General features: G+C 40.5%; 2 protein-coding genes and 4 gene segments (V, D, J or C); 2 read left to right on the plus strand and 4 right to left on the minus strand.

The window, feature by feature from the left end:
• Nucleotides 1-6934: 6934 nt before the first annotated feature.
• Nucleotides 6935-8513, minus strand: LOC107394452 (zinc finger and BTB domain-containing protein 49). Its single transcript, XM_015973380.3, has 2 exons — nt 8190-8513; nt 6935-7808 (listed from the first exon to the last, which is right to left on the minus strand). The coding sequence occupies exons 1-2, from the start codon at nt 8386-8388 to the stop codon at nt 7141-7143; spliced, it is 867 nt and encodes a 288-aa protein (XP_015828866.1). The 5' UTR covers nt 8389-8513; the 3' UTR covers nt 6935-7140.
• A 797-nt stretch (nt 8514-9310) lies between these two features.
• On the minus strand, nt 9311-10961 carry LOC107394451 (zinc finger protein 81). The gene is made up of 2 exons (XM_015973379.3): nt 10576-10961; nt 9311-10294 (listed from the first exon to the last, which is right to left on the minus strand). Exons 1-2 carry the CDS (start codon nt 10814-10816, stop codon nt 9417-9419), a joined length of 1119 nt encoding a protein of 372 aa, XP_015828865.3. The 5' UTR covers nt 10817-10961; the 3' UTR covers nt 9311-9416.
• A 1033-nt stretch (nt 10962-11994) lies between these two features.
• On the minus strand, nt 11995-13327 carry LOC129164535 (Ig kappa-b4 chain C region-like; the record flags this gene model as incomplete). The annotated part of the segment is given in 2 exon segments: nt 11995-12457; nt 13204-13327. Coding segments are annotated over 2 exon segments (441 nt in total), but the record flags the coding sequence as incomplete, so codon positions are not given.
• Nucleotides 13328-13933: 606 nt separating this feature from the next.
• On the plus strand, nt 13934-14572 carry LOC107394449 (immunoglobulin kappa variable 4-1-like). The segment is given in 2 exon segments: nt 13934-14113; nt 14211-14572. Coding segments are annotated over 2 exon segments (381 nt in total).
• A 4473-nt stretch (nt 14573-19045) lies between these two features.
• LOC129164534 (Ig kappa-b4 chain C region-like) lies at nt 19046-20976 on the minus strand. The segment is given in 3 exon segments: nt 19046-19506; nt 20252-20366; nt 20908-20976. Coding segments are annotated over 3 exon segments (501 nt in total).
• Nucleotides 20977-21019: 43 nt separating this feature from the next.
• LOC107394450 (immunoglobulin kappa variable 4-1-like) lies at nt 21020-21560 on the plus strand. The segment is given in 2 exon segments: nt 21020-21131; nt 21229-21560. Coding segments are annotated over 2 exon segments (381 nt in total).
• The last annotated feature ends 587 nt before the right edge of the window (nt 21561-22147 follow it).

Consider the following 22147-nt stretch of genomic DNA (forward strand, 5'->3'; position numbering starts at 1 on the left):
AGATCAGCTTCTGGGCTGAGATGTTTGTTCTCAGCGCGGGGGCTCGTTCCGATGCTCAAACAGTAAAAAAATGCAAATGACGACTTTAGTCGTCATTGGCAGTGAATGAGTTAATGGCCACACCCAAGCCTGAACACTGCCAATCACTTGAACAAAACGTCTGACCAAACAGGGAGAAATATCTCACTAAGCAATAGACCACGCTCTGGAAATCAGAACATGTAAAACTCTGACGCGACCACTTGACCAAGGACAAAGTCAACAATAAACAGAATGGCATCATGGGAGTTTCAAGGCTAAATCATCTACCTATCAAAAATGACATCTTGATGATCCAAGAATTAAATACTCTGGCCTAACAAGGCAAGGCAGCTTCATTTCTAGAGCACATTTCAAACACAGAGGCAAGTCAGTGTGCTTTACAGTTATCGGGGCGTGATATGAAAACAACATAAAACACAAATTAAAATGCACACAGATGGAAATATAGGTTAGAGCTAAAGGAGAAGACTTGGGCTGGGGCACATCTGAGGTCATGGGGAAGCTGATTCCATATGTGAGCAGCATAGTAACTAAAATCACCTCCACCATGTTTTGTTCTGACCCGTGGGGTTTCCAGGGGATCTCAGAGCCCTGTTGGGTGTGTATACTGGAATGAGATTGGACATGTATTTTGGTCCCATGACACTGAGTGATTTATAAACTAGTAGAAGCACTTTGAAATATATTCTGTAGTTTACTGGTAACCAGTGTAGGGATCTAAGAACAGGAGGGATGTGCTCCATTCTCTTAGGCCCTGTCCACACGTAGCCGGGGATCTGCCAAAACATAGATATTTTTCTACGTTTTGGCCTGTCATCCACACGAAAACGGATCTTTTTAAAAACTCCGGCCAAAGTGAGGATCTGCGTTTTCTCCGTTTTGGGTGTCTGCGTGTGGACAGACAAAACCGGAGTTTTAAGGTCCGCAACGTCACTTTCCGCGACAAAAAAATGCTGACATCACGTGTGCGACCTGTGTTTACACTAGCCGACAGCATGGATGCCCTCAGAGCTGCGCTCGCTTTATCAATTGTCCAAGCGCTTTTTGCTTGTTTGTTTTTGCAAGCGGAATTACTGCTCCTTGCGGAAGACCACAGACGAAGGACGAGGTTAAGAACGGGGGAAGTACTGCCGCCTACAGGTCTGGCATATCCTTAACAACGTATTTATCCGGGTACGTGTGGACAGAGTTTGTTTTTAAAACACGGTGGTGTGGATGCAAGTTTTTAGAGGGGCGGATATTCGTTTTTAAAAAAACCCGGCTACGTGTGGACTAGGACTTAGTTCTTGTTAAGACTCTAGCAGCGGCAACATGGAACTTTTTGAATGCTCTAAGTGATCCATAACCCTTCATTTTTTTTACCAGAAAACCTCAAATGACTATGTCCAACCACTGGCTATGGGGGGGACCTCCAATAGGGCTAGTTTTAAACAACTCTGCCAATAAGAGCAAACCAAAATTCCTTCAGAGAGACTCATTACCAGTTATCAGAAATGATTGATTGCAGCTGTCGCCGCCAAGGGTGTTACAAGCAGTTATTGAGTTTAGGGGCAACTACTTTTTCACAGCTCTGACGCTCTTTGTTGGTTCAACTTATATAAAACTGAAAATTATAGATTTCTGTTGAAATCTGGGGAATATGTGATGGCAAGGGATACAAATAAACTTGCCTAAAGGAGTCATTTAGCCCTTACACCAACTCAGCTGGCTCTGAAAAAGCCCGTCTGTGATAAAACAACAAAAACTAGAACGGAACAAACTTCATGCGGACTTCCTTTTACTCTTCCAGAAATTATTGTACAGCAGCTTAAAGCACGGAGATGTTCTACTCTCTTCTCTCTCGTTTGCACCTTCCAAAGCTCCAGAAATCAAAGAATTTCTACCCATCCAGAAGAAGAAATGACTTAATGAGACATGAATAAGACACGAGGAAGCCATCATTATAATAAATGAGTTGTTTTCAGTGCAGCTTTCCAGACAAAGTTCTGCACGTGTCTGCTTGGTAATAATAATAAAAAGTTTCCGGTTATTTGCTTCAACAAAAAGAATAACTGGAGATTTAGGTTTCTGAGATGCTGAGGCAGCAAAATGGCTGCAAATAAACAAACAGCAGCAAGATGTCGAAGTAAACAAGCTGTCTGGGTCAACCTTTGTGTTTAGGTAGCAGGTGTGTGAGCAGAAACACATCCAGCTGGTGGCTGGATCAGAGCCCGGACCCACCCCACCCAGCAGTTAAGTAATAACGAGGCTGCCATGCTGCAGCAGAGCTAATGAACTAGTCTGTCTGCTACAGTTAGGTCAAGCATCCTCTGCACCAAATGATGCAACTTTGAGTCCACCAGCAGAGCGGGGAGGCGGAAATCTGAAGTGTGAAGCAGCAGCTGAACAGAAGGGAAACTATCATGGGTGAGTTTCTAAAGCAGAATGAGTCATTTTGGTTCAGGTTTCACAGAAGAGAACACAGCAGGAGTTTAATATTGATTTCTGCTTAAGTGGGGATTTATATCTGAGAGTTTGAAGAGGTTTCAGGTGTGTGTGTGGGGGGGGGGGGGGGGGGGGGGGGTGCCTGTAGGAATCAAAGTCCAAATTAATGAGTCCTGCTCACATGAGAGCAACAAATCCTGATCTCCAGCTGCTAGAGGCAGATCTGATGACTGTTCCAGGGGACGGAGAGATAAAGGAACGTTATCGGATAACTGCTTCTGTGGAATATGAATCGGTTCTTTGTGCAGATTGAAGGATTGTTCTGTGGAGATTCTGCAGCTAAGCTGTGTTTAAACCTGCTGCCCTTCAATCAAACACCTTTTATAGATGCCATTCGTCTTGTTCCCAGAAAGATGGAAAGTATTTACTTCCATGTTGTTGTGTACGTCTGCTTTATCAGCAGGTAAATACATCAGCATGCAGAAACCCTCTGGCGGTTAAAGGGATGAGTGAACAGGTGTTAATACTTTCTCCCTATTAAATCTAATTTACTAACTAAATACGTTCATTTGTGGCTGAAAATCATTAAGTTTGATGATTAGGAAAAAAAAAATCATCCTTGATTTTATTTCTTCTATTCCCAGTGTCATTAATAGCTGCCCTGTCGTATGCTGTTGCCCCTTTCCCTGTTTTAATTATTAAATATTTAAATGGATCACTTTAGATTTTATTGAGCATTTGGGTTGTAAAGGGCCTGAGAAATGCGATAGGCTGCGGATTTATTTCATTTAGATTTTTAATAATATTTTCAAAAACTAACAATGACTTATTTATTTCTATTAAACCCACAGCTCCCACTTATACGCTTGTGCTTGTAGAGGTTTACCTTTGCAATATGGCGGACTTGCATCACTACCACAGATTGAGAGTCGATATCCCTGCTGTGAAAATTTCAGCTTTATACAAAACATGCTGAACTATCAGGCTAAATACGTCTCAGTTAGTCATCTTTTGTTGTTTTTAATCTTACAACCAGCAGGTTTAGAGGATAAAAACGAGCCTGATAACCACTGGTGACTGTAGGGGTGGAGCCACGGGGTCACTGGCCTCTGCTGACATCTGATTGGTCCTCATAGGTCTCTCTGACCTCTTATGCCTAGTTTATGCGTCTGTGTCGGTACAGAGACATGCGACGCCATTATCAGTCTTTGCAAGGGCTCTCCAGCAGGTTCGCAAGGACGGACTGAATTGAACCTACTTTTCTAAACATCTGTAATGAGATGCAAGCTTGTGTGGCACCTTTGGCTTCACTGTTGTCAACGGTGCCACCATCGCTCCCTCAAAAACATGAAGAAAGTCGAAGATATCTAGCGGTAGACATGGAGCAGCTGGAAGAATACCTCGCGGAAAAACTCTAAAAATGTGAACGTTTTATTCACCCATGATGACTGGAGGAGTAAAAAGATATGAGGCAAGTGTTTTATTCGTGGATGGGAATGATGGAAAACGTAGGTTTAGAGGTAGCGGGAGCATGAAGAGGTGGAGGAGGATGAGGGACAAATTTTATCTGTGTAAAAAAGCATCTGAAATGCAGAAAACACGATATAAACACAATAGTAAATGCACTGTTGTGGACTGAATACATGACAGGATACCACAGAACAGCGCTATGCCCTCTGTTGTCCTGGCAGGGAATTGCTGAGACCAAACACTAAACTAATCTGGGACTTCCCAGCAAACTAATGGGCCATTCCCATCTGTACCGGGTCGGCCCGGGCCGGGTAGCCCCAGTCGGCCCCAGCCTGGCCCGGTTGATTCCACACATCCTTGTCTTAAGCCCATGTGGGCTGATTCTACCCACCAATCAGAGGCTTGCTCTAATGGAAGGTGTGAATTTGCTGTCAGCAGTGGGTGTGTTGGCCCTGGTCGGCCTGAAGCAGACCCCCTCGAGAAGAGGGCTGAGAATGAGCCTTGGTTGGCCCGGAAAAATACCAGGCCACCCAGATATGTAAACAACCTACGCTACCCTGGGGCAGCAGTAGCTCAGGTGGTAGAGCGGGTTGCCTCATGATCATGTGCTCCATTCCAGCTCCCGCCAGGGGTATCCTGCTGTTGTGGCCTTGGGCAAGACACTTCACCCAACTTGCCTGTGTTAGTGGTGGTCAGAGGGGCCGACGGCGCCAAATGGCAACCTCGCCTCTGTCAGACCTCCCCAGGGCGGCTGTGGCTACAAGTAGCTTACCATCACTAGCAGTGTGTGAATGTGAGAGTGTGTGAAAGCATATTTGGGTGTCTAGAAATGCGCTATATAATTTCAATGCATTATTATTATTATTATTATTATTATTATTACCTGACCCGGGCCGACCCGGTACAGATGGGAATGGCCCACAGCAGTTTTAAGCAGGACCTCCCCCTCTTCAGACGAACACGCACCAAGTACTATGACACCAGAACACACATCGGCTACATGGATGTTACGATGCTAAAACAGAGTGTTTGACAACAGATGGAGACAGACGGAAACAAACAAAAAGGTCAGAAACTTTAATCATTTATCTGTTCTTTTTTTAATCAGGATGACTCGTTTCATTTCAGAATTGGGAAAACGATGATAAACAAAGATTCACTTGAAACAGACAGAAGGTTATTTAGACTCATCAAAGGGAATCTGATGTTTAATTGTGGGATTATTTCAACGGATCAAATGTTCCGTTTTGCACATCTTTTGGGAAGCTGTGACTCATTTTATTTATTTCATTGTTGAAGTGGTTTTTCAGCCCCGTCCTCTGAATATGATCACATTTACCTGGAATGACGTCACACAAGTGAAAATGCTCTCGCAGCATCACCAAGTGGCCTAAATCTGAACGACAGCATCACAATGGTACCTGTCGGGGTTCCAGGAGCTGTGAGGACGGTCCATAGATCCTCAGAATACAAATACTTTAAATCAGTTCTGCTCTTTGTCTCCTCGTCTTCAACCAGCTATCCTTCAGTCTCTTGGAGGCCTCGTTAGCTCCTTAAGCAGTTTTAGGCAGACCTCCAAATGCCCTGGTGGTGGTTTGAGTAGTTTCATTACAGCAGTAGCTCTTGATAAGCATCCAAATCTCAATACGAGACAAAAAAGTACAGGAAGTGACAACAGGAATAATGACGTTTAAAGATCTGTAACTCCCGTTAACAAAGGCCAAGCAGCTCTAAAGGAAGATCCGGATAGTTTCCAGGAAACAGTTTAGTCTTTAAAGGAGTTGATAGATCTGAAGTGTTTAGGGGTTTAAGAAAATACTGACACACAGAAATATTGTGAAATGTTGTGTTATACTAAATCAATATTTGAAAAGTGTATTTTTATGTGGATTGCCATGCTAATACTGCATTTCTTTAGTAAGGTGTAATTCAAACTCCGACCGCTAGGTGGCAGCAGGTTTTACCACCTTTATTCTGACAGAACAAGATCTTGTGCCACCTCAGGACCGTCGTTTTGTAGATGTTCTTTTTATGATAGATGACCGTAGATGACCCGCACTTGTTTAGCGCTTTTCAGAGTCAGGGGACTCCAAAGCTCTTTACACTGCATCATTCATCCATTCACACACTGGTGGTGATGATGATGGCTGCCTTTGGGCACACTGACAAGAGGCGAGCCTACCATACACAGGTGCCACTGGTCTCTCCGATCACCTCCAGCAGGCAAGGTGGGTTAAGTGTCCTGCCCAAGGACACTACAGAAGAAATCTGTCTGGAGCCGGGATCCAACCTGCAACCTTCCGATTGCTGAACAACCTGCTCAACCACCTGATCTGCTGCTGCTGCTCTTTGCTTACCAAATGTATTGAGTCAGGATTCGACTCAATATTAGGTGTTATGCTGCCACCTGCAGGTGTAAAATCAGAGGTTCAAGCTCCTATGTGGATCTAAAAAAGTGAATAGATTCATATAGGAGCCTTAAATTGATCTTAATTAAATAATTCTTATTAACCTGAGAGAAATGCTTTTTCAAAGGCAAAATCTGGGACTAAAACAGACAAAAATAAAGTCTAATCTGGACAGATTATTGCTGTCAGATCAAAGATTTGATAGAAACTGGACTTTAAACTACGTGGTTTCATTACCTTGGTTTATTTCACAGTTCTTAAAGCATCTTCTGCCCTTTTCTGAGTTGACATTTCTGAAAAGAAAATGTCATCATATCTTTACAAAAGTAAGTGTAAAACTTTGTGCTCTGAGTGGCTGAAAACAATAAACTCGAGACATGAAACACAGACATTTGTTCTTTTAAAATGTAGAAACATGTTTTAACCCTTTGATGCATAATAGTCACTACAGTGGACAGGTACTCAAAATTGTTATTTATTTATTTTTGCTATTAAGCACAGCTGTTGAAGACTTTATTGCGTTTGAGCCCCTCCATTTGTACTTCAGTAAGTCAAGCCAACACTTTTCATGTTCAGATTGCACGCTGTCCACTGAGATGGACATTTAATTAATCACTGGTAAATTAAATGTCACAAAAAATAAGTAAATATGAAATTTGTTTCATTCACACCTAAAGATGAATGAAAAAAATCATGGTTGAAGATTTCATAGTTCATGCATCAAAGGGTTAAATTCGTTTAGCTAGAAGGTCCATCTTGTTAAAACAAGAAGATAAAATGTTTATGTTCAGGTGTCTCACTGAGGTGAGCCTGTGGCGGTTTCTGAGCTCGGCACCACAACCCCGGCCTTCCTGTGGCTGCGAATGTGTCGTTTGTAGTTGGAGTTGTCGCTGAACCTGCGCCCACACACGCTGCAGCAGTACGGCTTCTCGCCAGTGTGGACCCGTAAGTGTTTTTGGTATCCATCAAAACGCGTCAGCTTCTTCCCGCAAATATCACACGTGAACGACTTGTCGGCCTTGGCGCCGGCTCTCCGGTGCACCAGCATATGTTTAGTCCACTGGTTACGCTGGGAAAACTCCCGGCCACAGATGGTGCACACGTACGAGTCAGCTATCTGCAGCGGCGGTGCTTCCAGATCCTCGCAGTCAAACTGGAGGTTTTCTAACGTTGCTTCAGAAGCTCCATGTTCGTCCTCAGAGGACACCTGCTGGACTGAGGTGCCGGGCTGTTCCTCAAACTTCAAGTCCTCTTGGTCTCCAGGGTTCATGCTCTGGAACTCGGAGACTCTGTCACCCTGATTTCTGCCCGTACTGCTCTGGAACACAGAACTGACGTTCTCCTTGGACGTCTGACACAACTTATCTTGTTGTTCGATCCACAGATCCTCTTCCTCCTCTTCTTTGATGTGAGGCGTCTCCTCGTTCTGATCAAAACTGGAGCTCCACTGTTGCTCCGAGACGTCTGGAAAAAACAACCAAAAATAAAAAACAGGATGATAATAAAATACAATAATAATAGGATTATTATATTTTATTATTTTGAGGTAGTGTGCAAACAGTAACTCAAAAACAATACAATGTAAAATCAAAAATGGCTAAAAGGTGTGAGAACATTTTAAATTACAATTTTAAAAATAATATTTTCATATTTAAAGTCATACAAATATTAAATAAAAGTATTTAAAAAATAAACATTTCATAACCGAATCATTTTTCAAAGCCTTTAACTTTGCATCTGAACATTTAGACATTTAAAAGTTTCAATTATTAAAGAAAAAAAAACTTAACATAATATTGCAACAGGTCTGACAAAATTACAGAGTTATTGAACTTTTTTACCGACCTGGAACAAAGGCAGGCAGAGAAATCCGCGGCTTCCTGGAGAGGTCCAGCAGGCGGCGCTGGCGGTCAATCTCCAGTTTGGAGCGGGCGATCTCCTCCTCATATTCCGCAATGGTTCTCCCAAACACTCCGAAGATCTCCTCAGCGGCCTCGGTGAGCCGCTGGTTGATCAGAAGCCTCAACAACTCGATTTTCGACATCTTAGCAGCAGCTTCAGAAGCTCGGAGACGTTTAAGTCGGGAGAAATGTACTCGGAACTACGGCCGTTCTGTTTAACACAGCTCCAAACCTAGGGTAACTTCTGTGCGCATGCTCAGGAACGTAATGACCGGAAGTTATAAAGAAATTGGGATTGCGCGCCCTCTGCTGGCGAGGATGAATAATTGTTTGTAAATCAAAGGGGTGTTTTGTAAAAATATTTTAAAATAAATGTTTTGCCACGTTTTTTTTTTTTTTTTACTTTTACTTAGTTCTACAATTTTACATTTATTTTTTCAGAAAAAAAATCCTAACTTATTTCAAAACAACCTCTTTAAGGACTGGATCATTTAATTTAGTCATGTTGAAATTTTTTTAAGACAATATAAATCATAAAGTTGAAAATATAACAATTGTTTTATTACCTTTCATTTTTATGTTTCTATTATTTTACAAAGGAATGACATTTAGTCACTTTATAAAATAAAAAGTTACATCATTTTTGAAAATTTAATTATTTATGTAGTTAAACTTTTAAATATTTGTTATTAAATGTTTAATAATACAATACTTTTTCCACAATCATCTGAACTTACCCAACAATTATCACTCCTTTGTTTTTCTGTTTTCATTCCACACACATTTTATTTCTACACTTTTGTAAAAACTGTCACTTTATGATCTTTGTCTTTAATTTTTTTTTTTACATAGAAGCAACAGTTATCCGTGTTAGCAAAACTTTTATTCTTCTTTTAATTCCAGCTAGCTGCTTCAAAATCCTGATCAATACATTCAGAACATCAGAAATGGAGCTGAAAATTATTACTAACTCACAAAAAGTGAAATTTAGCTCTAATGGCAAAAAGGTATGCCCCCTACATGTGAGGGTTGGATGTGAAAAAATGTGTCATTCAAAACAGGAAGTAAATTATTTATCATTTATTATTCGATTAAAAAAATTCCACGTCTTTATAAAATATTATGAAGGCAAAATGTAATTTTTTATTGAAGAGAGCTTCATTCTGCAGCCTCATGCATTGCCGCTGTTACTGATGGCGACACACAAAAGGCCTTTCCTCTGACACGGGTGTTTGTAGAAGCTGGATAGCTGGCTGAACCTGCGGCTGCACAGAGAGCAGCTGTAAGGCCTCTCACCCGTGTGAATCCGTAAGTGGACAGTCAGGTTGCCCTTTTCTGTAAAGCTGTGGCCACAGTACATGCAGGTGAACGGCTTCTCGCCCATGTGGCTGCGGACGTGCCGCACCAGCGTCGCCCTCCTCCCGAAGCTCTTGCCACAAAAGGTGCAGCTGAACGGCCGCTCGCCTGAATGGATCCTCATGTGAATCCTGAGATTCCCACGCAGAGTGAAGCTCTGGCCGCAGATACTGCAGTGGAACGATGTCTCCCTGTGAACTTTCAGGTGGAGCTTCAGGCTCCTTGTGGAGTCGAGCTGCTTTCCACATACGCTGCAGTCTCTCAGGTGGGATGAAGCATGCGTGAGCAAAATACTCATCTTGTTGAAGGAATCTCCACACACTTTGCAGCTGAAATCAGGAAGAACTTGTCTGTCCTCCTGAGAGAAACCACTGCCCATCTTTAACTCTGCACCTGAGCTTTGATCTTTGGTCTCATCTGACTTCCAGAAATTTGCAGCATCTCTCCAGCTTCCTTCGCTTTCATCTGTGTCAGAATCCTCAGAGCGGATTTGCTCATCTCTGGCTGTTTCTGGATCAACGGCTGAGTCAAAGTGATCTTGCGTTTTTGACTCTTCGCAGTCCTCTATGCAAACCTCTGTTTTAATCTGATCGGCTGAGGTACCAGCATGATCACTGTTAGTCTGAAACAGAGGGGCGTCCGGGTTCTGGTGTTCAGGTAACGTTTTGGTCCAGGATGAGTCCTGCAGCGGCTCTGAAGCGTGACAAACAGAAGCGTGAACGTTAAAGAGCTGATGACATCCTGTTTCACGTAGATTTTATTAAAATCAGTGGATTAAAAGTAAATAAAGTTGCATGCAGTCAAAAAATCAGATCATATTTAAAATTGGTACCAGATTATACAATTTTTTTGATCAGATCATATTTTAATTCGCTGTATTTTCATGTTAAAGCTCCATTATTGTACAGTCTCATTAGATCCTTTCTTTAATTTTCGTTTTGAGTTGAGTCTTAGCTCAGTGGACACACACCAACCTGTAGATCGGCTCCACTCCACCTCTCTGGACCTCAGGCTCTCCAGCTCCCGCTGCTGACAGTCTAACTGCTCCCGGTACCGGGCCACCGTTTCCCCGAACACACTCAGGATATCTTCGACAGCTGCCGTGAGCCGTTGGTTCAGAAACACCCTAAAGGTGTCTGTCTCTGACAGCGGGCTTCTGGGGGCTTCCACCGCGCCGGCAGAGGCCGGAGCAAACGTCTGCCGATCCGCGGACATGCCTTTTTATTTTGTTCTCTCCCTCGGAGCTTAGACGGTTAATATCTTTGATGTCAGAAAATATATTTAAGAATAAATATTTTAAGTGTCAAAACAACGACAAAGGCTGTAATAAAGTCGTCAAACGGAATCTTTCTTCGAAAAAATCTATTCACAACAAAACAAAGTAAACAAATCCAACCAAGTCCGATGACAGAAACCTTCCGGCGGAACCGTTGACCTACAAGCGTAAGAGTTCCGCTTTATGTTCGTGCCATTTTCCATCCGACTCCCACTAACTAATGTTTATTTTTCACCAACTGTTCTTTTAAAAAGTAAAATAATAATAATAATAACAATAATAAAAAGAATGTTATTATTTTGTTATCATTTTTTGTCAGGCAGCAGAGAAAACACCTCTTGATGACTCAGTTTTACTAAAATGCTGTTTCCTGAGGAAAATAAGCTCACATATCTGACAAATACAGCTGGATTTGCTCAGATTTTTTTTATTAATTTGCTTGTAAAAAAAAACCTTTTATATTTTTGATTGGGCCAACCACTCTGATGGATGTTTTTTCACTTGACGTGAAACCCCTTAATGTTTTAGCATGCTTGAGAGAATTAGTAAAATTATATTTGATGAGTAAAAAGAGATCAATGGATGGCTTAGTGCTGTGTTTGCAGTAATGTGGGCATTGCACCAGTCTGTTGTGGTGAAGAAAGAGCTGAGCTAGAAGAAGAACCTCTCGCTTTGCATGTCGATCTACATTCAAACCCTCACCTATGGTCACGAGCTTTGGTTAGTGACCGAATAACGACGTTGCAGATGCAAACGGCTGAATCAAACTTTGTCAGCAGGGTGGCTGGGCTCTCCCTTAACGATAGGGTGTGAAGCTCGGGAGGGGCTTGGAGTAGACCCGCTGCTCCTCCACATCAAAAGGAGCCAGTTGAGGTGGCTCGTGCATCTTATTAGGATGCCTGCTGAGGTTTCCGGGCACGTCAACTGGGAGTTTGACCTAAGAAAGACCAAAGACTCGTTTAAGGGACTATGTCTCCTGGCTAAAAATGGAACACCTTGAAATTCCTCCAGAAAGGCCGCTTAGGCTGCTTCCCTGAGACCTGATCCCAGATAAGCGGATGGTAATGCATGGATGGAAAAAGCATAAATTGGAAAATCAAGCATTTCCTGAATAAAAAATAAACATGAGCACAAGTGTCTTCATAAATTGTCTTTATTGTGTAAAAACTGAATTTAAAACATTTGAATTCTGGTAAATAAAAAAAGAGTTTCTGGGAAGGTAATACAATGACAGAAGAAAAACTCCCAGGGAGACTTTTTTTTTCACTGGGAACACTGGTCTCTCATGAGTGACTCTGAGACTGGAGACTGGGAGCCCTGGGTGGCCTCACAGGTCACAGAGCCCACCTTCCTCCACTGGTCTGCAGTGAGCCTCAGGGTGCTGCTCCAGCTGTAGAGGCCGTCCTTCATCACCACGGGGCTCCTGTCCTCCTCCCAGCTGCTGCTGCTGCCGTCCACCTTCCAGGACAGACTCCAGTCTGAGGGGAAGCCCTTGTTGGCCAGACACATGAGCGTGGCCTTCCCCTGCTGCAGCTCCTCACTGGAGGGAGGCAGCACCGTCAGGATGGGACGGGTATCACCTAGGAGACACCAATCAGGTTAGAGATCAGATGCAGTTTGACTTTTTCTCATCAGGAAGTTTCTAGCAGATGTTTTTCTGCTCCACCAGTCTGACTCTCACACCTTGTTTCACTTCCTTTATAGAAACCTGTCAGTTTATCAGCTAGAAGAGAATCAGAGTTTAAATGAAATAAAAATGTTTGGTTGCTACAATTAAAAAAGTCACCATTAACTAAAATTGAAAAGCTTTTAAATCACTTTTACCTTAATTTAAGATTTTCTCTTAAAATTATACTCTAGTAAAATTGAACTACTTCATATAAGTAAAAAAATGTTTAAATGACTGAAATAATAAAACACCTAATCAATGTTAAACATTTAATTATTATAGATTAATCCCTAAACTTCACAAACATTTAAAATATGTAATAAAAATCAGCAAGTTCTTCTGTAACAAACTAGAAATCCATCATTAGATTTTTGTTTGTTTATTTTCTAAAGTTTTGTTGACAGAATCACAAAGAACTTTTTTCACCTTTGATCTCAGTTTGTCTAAAATGATGAGAAGAAACCCTCCAGGTGAGTAAATGACCATGATTATTATCTCTACATCAGACACAGAACAGATCGCTGGACTATTTTCCATCAGCTTAAAATAAATTGTTGTTCACATTTTAATGTTGATTTTAATGAGATTAATGAGATCAATAAGAGGAAAAATTACTGCACATTCATTTAAAATCAGAAAGAATAAATTTAAACTTACTTCCCACCTCCAGTCTGGTTCCTCCACCAAACGTCCACCACAGTGATACAAACTGGTTGAGTCGTCGTACAAAAACCTCTGAGAGACACGGCTCTGTGAGTCGGACACAAACAAACTCACCAGTTTAAGCTAAACTAAACATTTGTCTCATAAAGTGTAAAAGATATCATTCACTTTTAAATGTGACCAGATGTTTGACTAAAACAAGTTTGTCTAAAACAAAAGTTTGTGGGAAATGATTAAAACTTTTGTAAGAAACAGATGTTTACAATCAGCTGTTTGTATTTCTTTAAAAATAAATGATAAAAGCAGAATTTTATACACCTAAATTACAAAATCTAAAATTAAACAAACTTTCTTTAATGAAGGAAAAATATTTTATTGACTCATTAACAAGATACGGCAAAATAATCTGTCAGATTAGAGTTTTGCTCAAAAAAGTGTCTGATTGGTATAGATAGGTAGAACTTTGTGAAACATGAAATTAATGTGAAAATTAGAAACAGTGTTTGTTTTTTAACAATTAGAAAATTCTGGTCATCAATGGAAGTTCCTTTACAAATGTTAAAAATAAATAAAATACTATAAAATAATTTCCCAGAACAATAAACCTAAACATCTTGGAAAATCGGTCCTGTAAAATAAATAATAGTGATAAAAGTAACAGATGGGAACCGTCCTCAGACTGAGCCATGATCCTGCTGGAGTGAGTCAGCAGATTTCCATAGAGCATGACTTTGCATCAGCAGCACCATGCTCCAGTGCTCTGGGAGAGTTTATAGTCCTGAGAGTTGAAGACTGGATGACTGACAGCTGTCCTTCATCACAACAGAAGACTTGGAAATCCTCCTGATCAAAACCATGACTTTGATCTGCGTCCTCATCTGGACTCTCCTCTGCTTCACTCAGGGTGAGGAGAATCATGTTTCTGTCATGTGAAAATCATATGGAGTGTAGCTGAGTTTCACCTCACCATCTCATGTCCAGTGTTTCTTCTCTCTCCTCAGGGTCTGATGGACAACATGTTGTGACTCAGCCAGCAGCCAGATCAGTGCAGCTTGGTCAGACCGTCTCTGTGGACTGTAAAGTCAGTCCACCAGCAGCTAGTGATTTTCGTTTAAAACACGATCTGTCCTGGTACCATCAGACACCTGGAGAAGCTCCTAAACTCCTGATTTATCATACCACGAGTCGCGAGTCTGGAATTCCAAATCGATTCAGTGGAAGTGGATCAGGGAATGGAGCTGACTTCACTCTGACCATCAGTGGAGTTCAGGCTGAAGATGCAGGAGTTTATTACTGTCAGAGTTACCACTATGGCGATGTGTTCACACAGTGAAAAAGCGTCGTACAAAAACCTCTTTCAGTCTGACTGAACAGAAACTGATGCAGCTCACTGAACACATTCAGGTTTTCAGGCCATGATGAATTAAACTTTGTTCCTAAATAATCAGAAGTTTTAGAAAAAAAAGGTTTCAAATATTACAATAGAAATTATCTTTTGTGATGATTATCTTAACACCAACAACATTTTCCAATAATTATTTGCCACTTAAAATCAGAGAATCAGAGAATCAGAGAGAATTTTATTGCCAGCGCTCCAGCGAAGCAGAGCATAGGAACTTGACTCCACAGAACAGCCTGACCAAGGTTACACACACACACATATAGACAGAACAGATACAGGCAGATCAGGAGAGCAGCCATAACGGCGCTCATTTCAGTAGATGAAGAGGGGATTACATGAGGAGAATTAGGGGAGGGAAAAAAAGGCAGAGCAGAGTTACACCCGGCAGGGAGTAGCTCTACTATGCAAAAATAAAACACCCCAACATGTAAGCACGAACGTCACAGTTCTCAACATGAGACCCGGTGGGGGGTTCCTGGTTTCCTCAGCAGGAGCAGCCCGTGTGGCGCTCAGCCAACTGTATCCACAGGCTGGTGGGAGGTCATGGGAAAGCACAGAGCACATTGAGTTCCTCCATTTTGATGACCTTGCTATGCAGAGACCACAATCTGAAGGCGGGGGGGGGGGGTCACAGCATCTGTCTGCATTCCTTCCATCGTGGAGGTTGTTGCATGCAACTCCAAGGCTGCTATGGCATCAGATTGGATAACAGGGCTTTGTTTGGGTCAGGCAGAGATAATTTTCCTCTCTGCCTTAAAGTCTGTATTGATCATTCAAGTCCTCCAGTGAAGCCAATTTAGGTATTAAACGTCTCCACATCGTCCAGTGACCCTCTCTGTGATGACAACCATTTTGCGCACTAATACCGGCAACGCAGCAAGGACCTTGTCCAGCTTACGGTTCACCTCGAGTAACGTCCAAGTCAGTGAGGTCTCCGCCCGGGCGGTGCTTGCCATGGGTGCGGGTCGTACTCCAATCGCTCCCGACTTCCCAAATTTCCAGAAAACCAGATATCCTCCCACTCCAATCAGAAGAAATCCAGTGATCATCAGGCCAAATATCTACATATCTTCGACGTCCTCAATGGACAGCTGAGAGAGACAAAGATCCTCCAGAACTTCCAGGTATCGAGCGCATATCCCGCTGCGTGTGTCCCTTGAGGGCAGGTGGGAGCCCCCTCCTCCGTTCTCATCGTGGTAAAGATCTTATCAATCGTGTTGAATGACCAATTAATTAAATCCATCTCTGAAAAAAATAGGGAATCCCAGAAGAAATGCAGAGAAGCGCTCTGTAGGCAGACGGGACAAAGAGACTTGGGAAAAAAGATAAGGGAGCAAAAAGGGAAGTGACTGTACTCTGTGAGTGCCAGAAGAGAAGAAGCAAAAATCACTTTGATTTTACAAATGTTAATGTTTTTATTCTGACATGAAATTTGAGCAAAACTGAAACAAATTCTGTTTTTATTCCTCAACTTTTTATTCTTGTTAGCAGGAGTCGTCTTCAAAACTGGTGTTTACAAAGTGTTCATCTAATCAAGTTTACAAACACACCACACGGCTTTAGCAAAATAAGTTTGAGTTTTAGGACGTAGAGATGATTCAACTTGTTGAAATGATGTTAGGACCTGACACAGAGAAAACACTGAGCTAAAAAACAAACAAAAAAGAAAAACAAAACTTTAGAATCTGAATTTCTTCTCTCAGGTGAATTTTAAACTTTTGTGTTTTATTTCACGTTTAATTAACTATTTATATTTCATTTGCTTTCTTCACTTTAAAATGAAGGTGAACATTGTTTTATGACTGTATTATAAACTAGACTGAAAAATGTCAAGATTTCATTTCACATGTTGTTAAAAAAAGATAAAAAATGCTAAAGAAACACACACACACACACACACACACACACACACACACACACACACACACGTATCAGTGAGATGTTTCAGCAGTGGGGAGGAAACATAGAGACGCTGATGATGAGCTGACTGTGTGTGTTTGCATATGTGTCCTGCCTCTCTGCTCCCAGACAGATTATTTAAAAATTATGCTAATTTTTAGGTTTATTAGAAAGAAAAATATGGGAGTCGATTAGTGATGCGCGGGTTCGAGTTTTTTACAACCTGCAGGTACTGCAGATTTGATAACGTCTGACCCGCACCAAACCGCCCCGCATCACTAGGTCTATTTTTACAACCCGCGCCGCCCTGACCCGCCTCATTAAAACACATTATTGATTGAATGTGCTTTTATTCAGACAAAGGTGCGTTAAACAGTCCCCCAATTTGGCACTGGAAAATGGTAGTAACATTTACATTTTTAAAGGCTAAAATAAAATAAAAAATAATAAAATAGGCAGATTAAGAAAGTTTAACATTTTATTAAATAAGGGTTATTTTTGTTTTTTACCCTACTAATAGTGCAATAAACCAATACAGAAACAGCACCTAGAGCCCCTGCTTGGGCAAACAAAATAGTAAAACATTTTACAACTTTTATCAAACATTTTGAAAGCCAACAAACGCATTACCTGTCATGTCCTTATTTTTGTCCAGCAAATGCTGCTGCTGTTGTCTGCGCTGATTACCTCGCTGAATCTTTCCCAAACACGCGATTTAGCAGTTTGTCCCTCCTTTCTTGTAAGAATGTAAACTCCCGAGTGAATTTTATCCAAAATATTGTCCTCCATCGTTTTGTTGACGTGGCTGCCTGCCACCTGCTTGGAGCTTAGGCACACTTCACTGGCGCTTTCTGTACGTGCCTACGTCATGGGGTCGAAGGTTATCTGTGCGGAGTTACGTTTTAAAACATGACCGTGTTTAAATAACTGTCTTAAATATTGTGTTTTAAAAAATGAAACATTGATTATTGTCTTTATCCTCAGTGTGCATATATATATATATATATATATATATATATGTATGTATTTCATGAACCCGCCCCAAACTGCACCGCACTGAAGTAAAAATTTATTGACCTGACCCGCAAGTAACCTGCGAGTACCGTAGGTTAGAAGTCAATCGTGCATCACCAGAGTCGATGCCACAAGAGGAGCAGGAACGCTATAAAATTATGTCAGCATTAAATCAAACATAGTACGTCTGACTTTTTAAAATTATTTTGGTAATTCCTTCAAAAATACACATCCTGTGAAATCAATAATAATAATAATAATAATAATAATAATAATACATTTTATTTAAAAGCGCCTTTCTGGTCACTCAAGGACACTGTACAGAATAAAAACACAAATCATGCAATAAAACAAAGTACACATACGTAAACATCAGCAAACAAGGCACTCTAAAATTCAAAGTTGATTTGTGGTTATGAAGAAGTGAGTTTTGAGTTGTTTTTTGAATTCTGTGAATGAGTTAATGTTCCTGATGAGAGATGCTTTTCATTAGCACAGCCAGATTTATTCACAAAAACACACCTGTCTGCAAACACAAAAGGCACAAGGAGCATTTAACGGTTAAACACATTGTTTTGAAAGCACTCAAACAAGCCACAGTCAAGAGGACAACAGCACAAACCGACTGACTGACAGGCTCTGCCTTTTAAAGCTGATTTATTATACATCGTTGGTGCAGCGCAGCAGCGTGCCTCTGTCCTAGGTGCAGAATGGGAGAGCAGGAAACGGTGCTGGAGCAAGAGTAGCAGCTTGAACAGGTGCTGTCCAGGGTGCTGATCTCAGGAGAAATTGCAGTGTCCGTAACAAAAGGAAATTTATAAAATAGAATGTATCTTTACAAAAAAATGGACCCAAAAACAGTGAAGAGGGAACATTTAGGTTTAACTTGTGTTATACTATAGTCCTGTTGGTTTGTTTTTCTGTGGTCAGTGTTAGTTCTATTTCTTTATTTTTACTGGTCAAAACAATCATTTGTTGATGTAATAAAAATATTTAGAATTTATTGAACTGATGATATAATCAACTGAATTATCAGCTCAGGTATCTGTTTAGTAGAGGAGTAAATACTTCATTAAGGTCATTGGTTTGGCTACTTTGTCTCTTATTGTTTGGCTGATTTAGGTCCGTGACCCTCCTGAGGAGTCAGCGCTAAGACTGTGGACAAGGTCCAGCTGCATCTTCCAGATTACAATTTTTTATCAACATTTTTTTCGGTAGAAAAACTCATGAGTTTTGTGTCAAAGGAAATCAAATATTTGCTTTGATGATCTAATAAACATTATAATCGTTACATATGTTTATTGAAAGCTGCAGGTAAAATCATACTGATGATAAACAGAGTTTTACTTCATGTTTTAAGAAGGTCTAAACTTTGGTTTTTAACTAATGAATAAAATCACTCAGTGGAAAAGTTGGTTGGTCTGACTTGGTTAATCTTTCTATTTAAATAAAAAACTGAAAATGATTAAATAAAAATAAGAAACAATCTGTAACAATTATGAAATACACAATAACACATACTTTAATTTATTCAATCTGTTTTATTGTGTGCAGATGTTGAAATAAGAAACTGTTTAAACTAGGAAATATAAATCAAAAATACAGAAAATGACAACATTCGCAAGAAAAAACCCAGTGATGAGAACAGGTCCAGTGAGCCTGCTTTCACTGGGAACACTGGTCTCTCCTGAGTGACTCTGAGACTGGAGACTGGGAGCCCTGGGTGGCCTCACAGGTCACAGAGCCCACCTTCCTCCACTGGTCTGCAGTGAGCCTCAGGGTGCTGCTCCAGCTGTAGAGGCCGTCCTTCATCACCACGGGGCTCCTGTCCTCCTCCCAGCTGCTGCTGCTGCCGTCCACCTTCCAGGACAGACTCCAGTCTGAGGGGAAGCCCTTGTTGGCCAGACACATGAGCGTGGCCTTCCCCTGCTGCAGCTCCTCACTGGAGGGAGGCAGCACCATCAGGATGGGACGGGTATCACCTAGGAGACACCAATCAGGTTAGAGATCAGATGCAGTTTGACTTTTTCTCATCAGGAAGTTTCTAGCAGATGTTTTTCTGCTCCACCAGTCTGACTCTCACACCTTGTTTCACTTCCTTTATAGAAACCTGTCAGTTTATCAGCTAGAAGAGAATCAGAGTTTAAATGAAATAAAAATGTTTGGTTGCTACAATTAAAGTCACCCTTAACTTAAATTGAAAAGCTTTTAAATCACTTTTTACCTTAATTTAAGGTTTTCTCTTAAAATTATATTCTAGTAAAACTGAACTACTTCATATAAGTAAAAAAATGTTTAAATGACTGAAATAATAAAACACCTAATCAATGTTAAACATTTAATTATTATAGATTAATCCCTAAACTACACAAACATTTAAAATATGTAATAAAAAATCAGCAAGTTCTTCTGTAACAAACTAAAAATCCATCATTAAATTTTTGTTTGTTTATTTTCTAAAGTTTTGTTGACAGAATCACAAAGAACTTCTTTCACCTTTGATGTCAGTTTGTCTAAAATGATGAGAAGAAACCCTCCAGATGAGTAAATGACCATGATTATTATCTCTACATCAGACACAGAACAGATCGCTGGACTATTTTCCATCAGCTTAAAATAAATTGTTGTTCACATTTTAATGTTGATTTTAATGAGATTAATGAGATCAATAAGAGGAAAAATTATTGCACATTCATTTAAAATCAGAAAGACTAAATTTAAACTTACTTCCAACCTCCAGTCTGGTTCCTCCACCAAACGTCCACCACAGTGATACAAACTGGTTGAGTCGTCTTACAAAAACCTCTGAGAGACACGGCTCTGTGAGTCGGACACAAACAAACTCCCCAGTTTAAGCTAAACTAAACATTTGTCTCATAAAGTGTAAAAGATATCATTCACTTTTAAATTTGACCAGATGTTTGACTAAAACAAAAGTTTGTGGGAAATGATTAAAACTTTTGTAAGAAACAGATGTTTACAATCAGCTGTTTGTATTTATTTTAATGATAAATCATAAAAGCAGACTTTTATACACTTAAATTACAAAACCTAAAATTAAACAAACTTTCTAAAATGTTATTGACTCATTAACAAGATTCGGCAAAATAATCTGTCAGATTAGAGTTTTGCTCAAAAAGTGTCTGATTGGAATAGATAGGTAGAACTTTGTGAAACATGAAATTAATGTGAAAATTAGAAACAGTGTTTGTTTTTTAACAATTAGAAAATTCTGGTTATCGATGGAAGTTCCTTTACAAATGTTAAATAAATAAAATACTATAAAATAATTTCCCAGAACAATAAACCTAAACATCTTGGAAAATCGGTCCTGTAAAATAAATAATAGTGATAAAAGTAACAGATGGGAACCGTCCTCAGACTGAGCCATGATCCTGCTGGAGTGAGTCAGCAGATTTCCATAGAGCATGACTTTGCATCAGCAGCACCATGCTCCAGTGCTCTGGGAGAGTTTATAGTCCTGAGAGTTGAAGACTGGATGACTGACAGCTGTCCTTCATCACAACAGAAGACTTGGAAATCCTCCTGATCGAAACCATGACTTTGATCTGCGTCCTCATCTGGACTCTCCTCTGCTTCACTCAGGGTGAGGAGAATCATGTTTCTGTCATGTGAAAATCATTTGGAGTGTAGCTGAGTTTCACCTCACCATCTCATGTCCAGTGTTTCTTCTCTCTCCTCAGGGTCTGATGGACAACATGTTGTGACTCAGCCAGCAGCCAGATCAGTGCAGCTTGGTCAGACCGTCTCTGTGGACTGTAAAGTCAGTCCACCAGCAGCTAGTGATTTTCGTTTAAAACACGATCTGTCCTGGTACCATCAGACACCTGGAGAAGCTCCTAAACTCCTGATTTATTCTACCACGATTCGCAAGTCTGAATATCCAAATCAATTCAGTGGACGTGGATCAGGGAATGGAGCTGACTTCACTCTGACCATCAGTGCAGTTCAGGCTGAAGATGCAGGAGTTTATTACTGTCAGAGTTACCACCTTGGCGGTGTGTTCACACAGTGAAAAAGTATCGTACAAAAACCTCTTTCAGTCTGACTGAACAGAAACTGATGCAGCTCACTGAACACACTCAGGTTTTCAGGCCATCATGAATTAAACTTTGTTCCTAAATAATCAGAAGTTTTAGAAAAAAATGGTTTCAAATATTACAATAGAAATTATCTTTAGTGATGATTATCTTAACACCAACAACATTTTCCAATAATTCTTTGCCACCTAAAAGAAGCAAAAATCATTTTGATTTTACAAATGTTTTTTATTCTGACATGAAATTTGAGCAAAACTGAAACAAATTGTTATTATTCCTCAACTTTTTATTCCTAACTGTTAGCAGGAGTCGTCTTCAAAACTGGTGTTGCCACACTGAGGGAAATGTTTAGGACCCAAATATGCAGATAACCCAGGATGACTCGAGGCAGAAGTTGTAAAAGTAAAAATCATTTATTCTTAGGAAGAACAAAAAATAAATCCAAACATGGCAGCGGGCCAAAAGTCCAAAAGTCCTGGAGAACAGAACATCAAAAAGCTCTCTCAGAGCACCAAAACATGGATACCAAAGCTCACGAAGAGCATGAAGACCTGGAGATAAA

The sequence above is a fragment of the Nothobranchius furzeri genome, chromosome 19 (genome assembly GCF_043380555.1).
Source record: "Nothobranchius furzeri strain GRZ-AD chromosome 19, NfurGRZ-RIMD1, whole genome shotgun sequence".
In the NCBI taxonomy this organism is placed as follows: Eukaryota; Metazoa; Chordata; class Actinopteri; order Cyprinodontiformes; family Nothobranchiidae; genus Nothobranchius; species Nothobranchius furzeri.